A 3,081-nucleotide genomic window follows, 5' to 3' on the forward strand; every position below is an offset into this window, starting at 1 on the left:
GGAGCCCAGCAGGTCGAGGCTGCGGTGGCCGGGAGCGGCCACTGCACTTTTATCTGGGCGACAGAATGAGAATCCAAATCAAAAAAAAAAAGACCCAAAGATATTAGGGGAAATTGCCTGTATTTGTGTTTAGGTTTAATCAAGTATGGCCAGCTCTGTAGAACTATGATTGGACTAAAAGGTTATGATCTAATGTTAATAGATGGAGTAGGGAAACCCAGCAAGCCCTGTCGGTCTAGATTCTTCTTGGCCTTTCTGAGCCTGCATTCCTTCCTTCTGGGTATGGGGCAGGGCCCTCCCTGGAGTGGGGGTCTTATGACCTATAGTCAAATAAGGTAGGTCAGATAATTATTTTAGGGCCAGTTTGGGCATAGAATAATCTTGGGTTTTATGGCAGGCTTTCAGGCAAAAGGGTTCTGGTTTTTATAGCCAGCCTTGGGGGAGAATGGACTGAGAGGCAGGAGGGCAGAGGAAGGTCAGGGAAAAACTTTTCCTTCTGAGGCTACTGCTGAGGTTTTCATTTTGGGGCACTGTCCTCTGAGCCCCAACAATGACAAAGCACACACAACATTCCTTAAAATGCCCGGCTTCGGTACTGTCAGAAAGTGGGCTGCGGGACCCCCCAGCTCACGACTGGCTCTGTGGGTTGTGTGTGTGTCTGGGTGTGTGGCTGCAATCTGCATCCTCCTCCCGCCCTCCTCCCTCCCCTCCAGCCACTGTGGGATTGGTGACTCTCAGCCCCTCCCCTCGGCTCCCCCAGACCCTCCCAGAGCCTTTATCTGGGAGCTGAGGCTGAGTTCCAACCACCCTCCCGATCCCTTCCACTCTGTCTCTCTCTTTGCAACAGCACCGGCTGCACAGCGTGTGGGGCTCCCAGCCAGCTCCAGATCCTGCCAGAACCTCCAGCCCCAGGCACAGAACTGTTCCACAGGTAGGCGAGTGGGGGAATGTTGGAAGGGCCAGAGCTGGCACCAAGGGGCAAGAGCCAGAGTCAGGAGGGAATAAGGAGATGGCAGCCTTTGATGGGGGAGCAGGGTGCTGGGAAGCTGAGCAGAAAGGGCAGGTTAGTGCCTGGAGCCTGTGGGTACAGACCGATTCTTTCCTAGCAGAAAGTTTTTGCCCAAGTCTTGGGGTTATCTTGCACTGGAAAACAGCATCCCGGATCCCTCCTCCAGCAGAGTAAGGAAACAGAGCGGAGGGTCCTATAAATCCATCATCTTTCTTGGGAGTGAGAGCCCCCTGGCATCACTGTACCATTGCTCATTGCTATGGTCACATCCTGGGGATTTTGATGGGGGAGCAGGGAAATTGAGCACACCAGCTGTAACCCCTGCTCAGAGACACTTTCTACTCTCTCCAGACCAGGGCTTAGACAGGGAAGTTGGGGGCTGGGGGAGCTGGGCCGAGCCAGGCTGTGAACGTCTTCACATTTTTATCCATGCTGTGTCCTCCTCCTCTCCCCCGGCTCTTGTCTCTTTGTCTTCCAGCTACCATGAAGAGTGCACTGCTCTTCACAGCCATCGTGGCCCTCAGCCTGGCTCAGAACTTTGGGGCTGTCTGTGAGGGGTCGCAGGAGCAGGTAAGTACCCCCTGGCAGAGTACTGGGATCATGGGAATCCGGGTTCTGCCTGTCCGGACTGCTGTAGTGAGGGAGGTGGGTGGGCAGGGTAAGGAGTTATGTGGGTTAGCCATCAGATGACACTTTGTCTCTCTCTGGATTTCTCGACCTCTCTGGTTCTCTCATGAGAACCTGGTATGTCTGTAAGTGTCCCTGTTTCTCTGCGTGACTTTGACGCATTGTTCATGAAAGGTGTTCTATTAATATGTTGTTCGGTTGGTTGACTGACAGGAGACTTGGTGATTGGAAGGGTACTGTGAGAGGTGAGGTAGGGTGGTCTAAGATTCTCCGGGGTCTAGCTCAGGTCTGTCCCTTGGCAGGGGACAGATCCCTTCATTCCCCGAATGGTAGTCAGCATTTCTTTCCCAAATGATGATTGTATGCTATTTTACTCATTAGTCTTGTATGTTATTTTATTTTCAAAACAAATACATGTCCTTATCCTCTGTTCATCCACCCCTAGTAGCCTCAGTTGCTTTTAAGAGCCCAACCCCTTCCTTCTCTCCTCTCCTCTCCCTCGCTTGCCTCTATCCTCTGCTTGGTCAGGATAGGAAGAAAACTACAACAGGAAAAAAACCAGGTTAAGCCCTGATTTCCAAAGTTCCTCTAAGAAAAAGAATAGGAACCATCAGGGTAGGGGTACAGTACGGGAGAAGAGGGAGGAAATCTTTTCAAGGTTTTGAAATGACAGCAATTACATTGGTACAAATGCTTTTAAGATGATTACAGGTGGGACTTACTACAAAGTCAATGTGTGAAGTCTAACTGCCTCTTCAGCTCAAATCTGTTTAGCATCTCATTATGGGAAATGGGCAGAGTATTCGAACAACCTGGAACAGTGGCTGTTTGAAGACACGCACCAGGCCTAGAGAGATCAGCAGGGCTGCTTTACAGATGGCAGCACCTGCGCTAGACCCAAAAGACCAGAACCCATTCAAAAAACACCCAGGGTGTGCCAAGTACGGGTTGGACACTGCTTGGAGTCACAAAGTTCCAGCCTGGGATAGCCAGAGCATCTTCGAAGGCAAGCTTGCTGCAGGCCCTTGGGCAACAAGATATCCCCTCTGCCCTTCCTGATCAGTGAAAGAGAGGGTTTGCTGCCCCATCCCCCCTCCCCAGGGTCTGTGAAGATGAGGGAAGTTGGGGCAGGAAGAGGGTAGGGAATGTGTGGGCCTAGGCAGCCCGGACGGTTTTGTGTATGGGGTGTGGCCTGTGTACTTGCACTTTGAGGTAGCCCAGCAGCCCTGGAATGCCTGGTTCTGGAGAGAGAGACACTCTGGAGGTTGGAGGTGAGAATCTTTGAACTCGATCATTGCCATTGTCTCTGAGCAGCTGTTCCCTGCTGTGCCCAAGTTGCTAAAAAACAGTCACAAAGAGCCAGGCTCAGTGACTCAGCCTGTAATCTCGCACTTTGGGAGGCTGAGGTGAGTGGATTGCCTGAGCCCGCGGGTTCGAGACCCACC

General features: G+C 51.9%; 1 protein-coding gene across 1 annotated transcript in view; it reads left to right on the forward strand.

Moving 5' to 3' along the window:
* Positions 1-860: 860 nt before the first annotated feature.
* TAC3 (tachykinin 3) overlaps positions 861-3,081 on the forward strand; it is a 7,056-nt gene continuing 4,835 nt past the window's right edge. Inside the window, exons 1-2 of the mRNA XM_008065239.1 lie at positions 861-931; positions 1,488-1,579. Coding sequence (XP_008063430.1) covers positions 1,493-1,579 — 87 coding nt within the window. The 5' untranslated portion in view covers positions 861-931; positions 1,488-1,492. The remainder of the gene's footprint in view (positions 932-1,487; positions 1,580-3,081) is intronic.

Source organism: Carlito syrichta, unplaced genomic scaffold (genome assembly GCF_000164805.1).
Source record: "Carlito syrichta isolate Samal-C Ts95f unplaced genomic scaffold, Tarsius_syrichta-2.0.1 Scaffold308194, whole genome shotgun sequence".
Taxonomy (NCBI): Eukaryota; Metazoa; Chordata; class Mammalia; order Primates; family Tarsiidae; genus Carlito; species Carlito syrichta.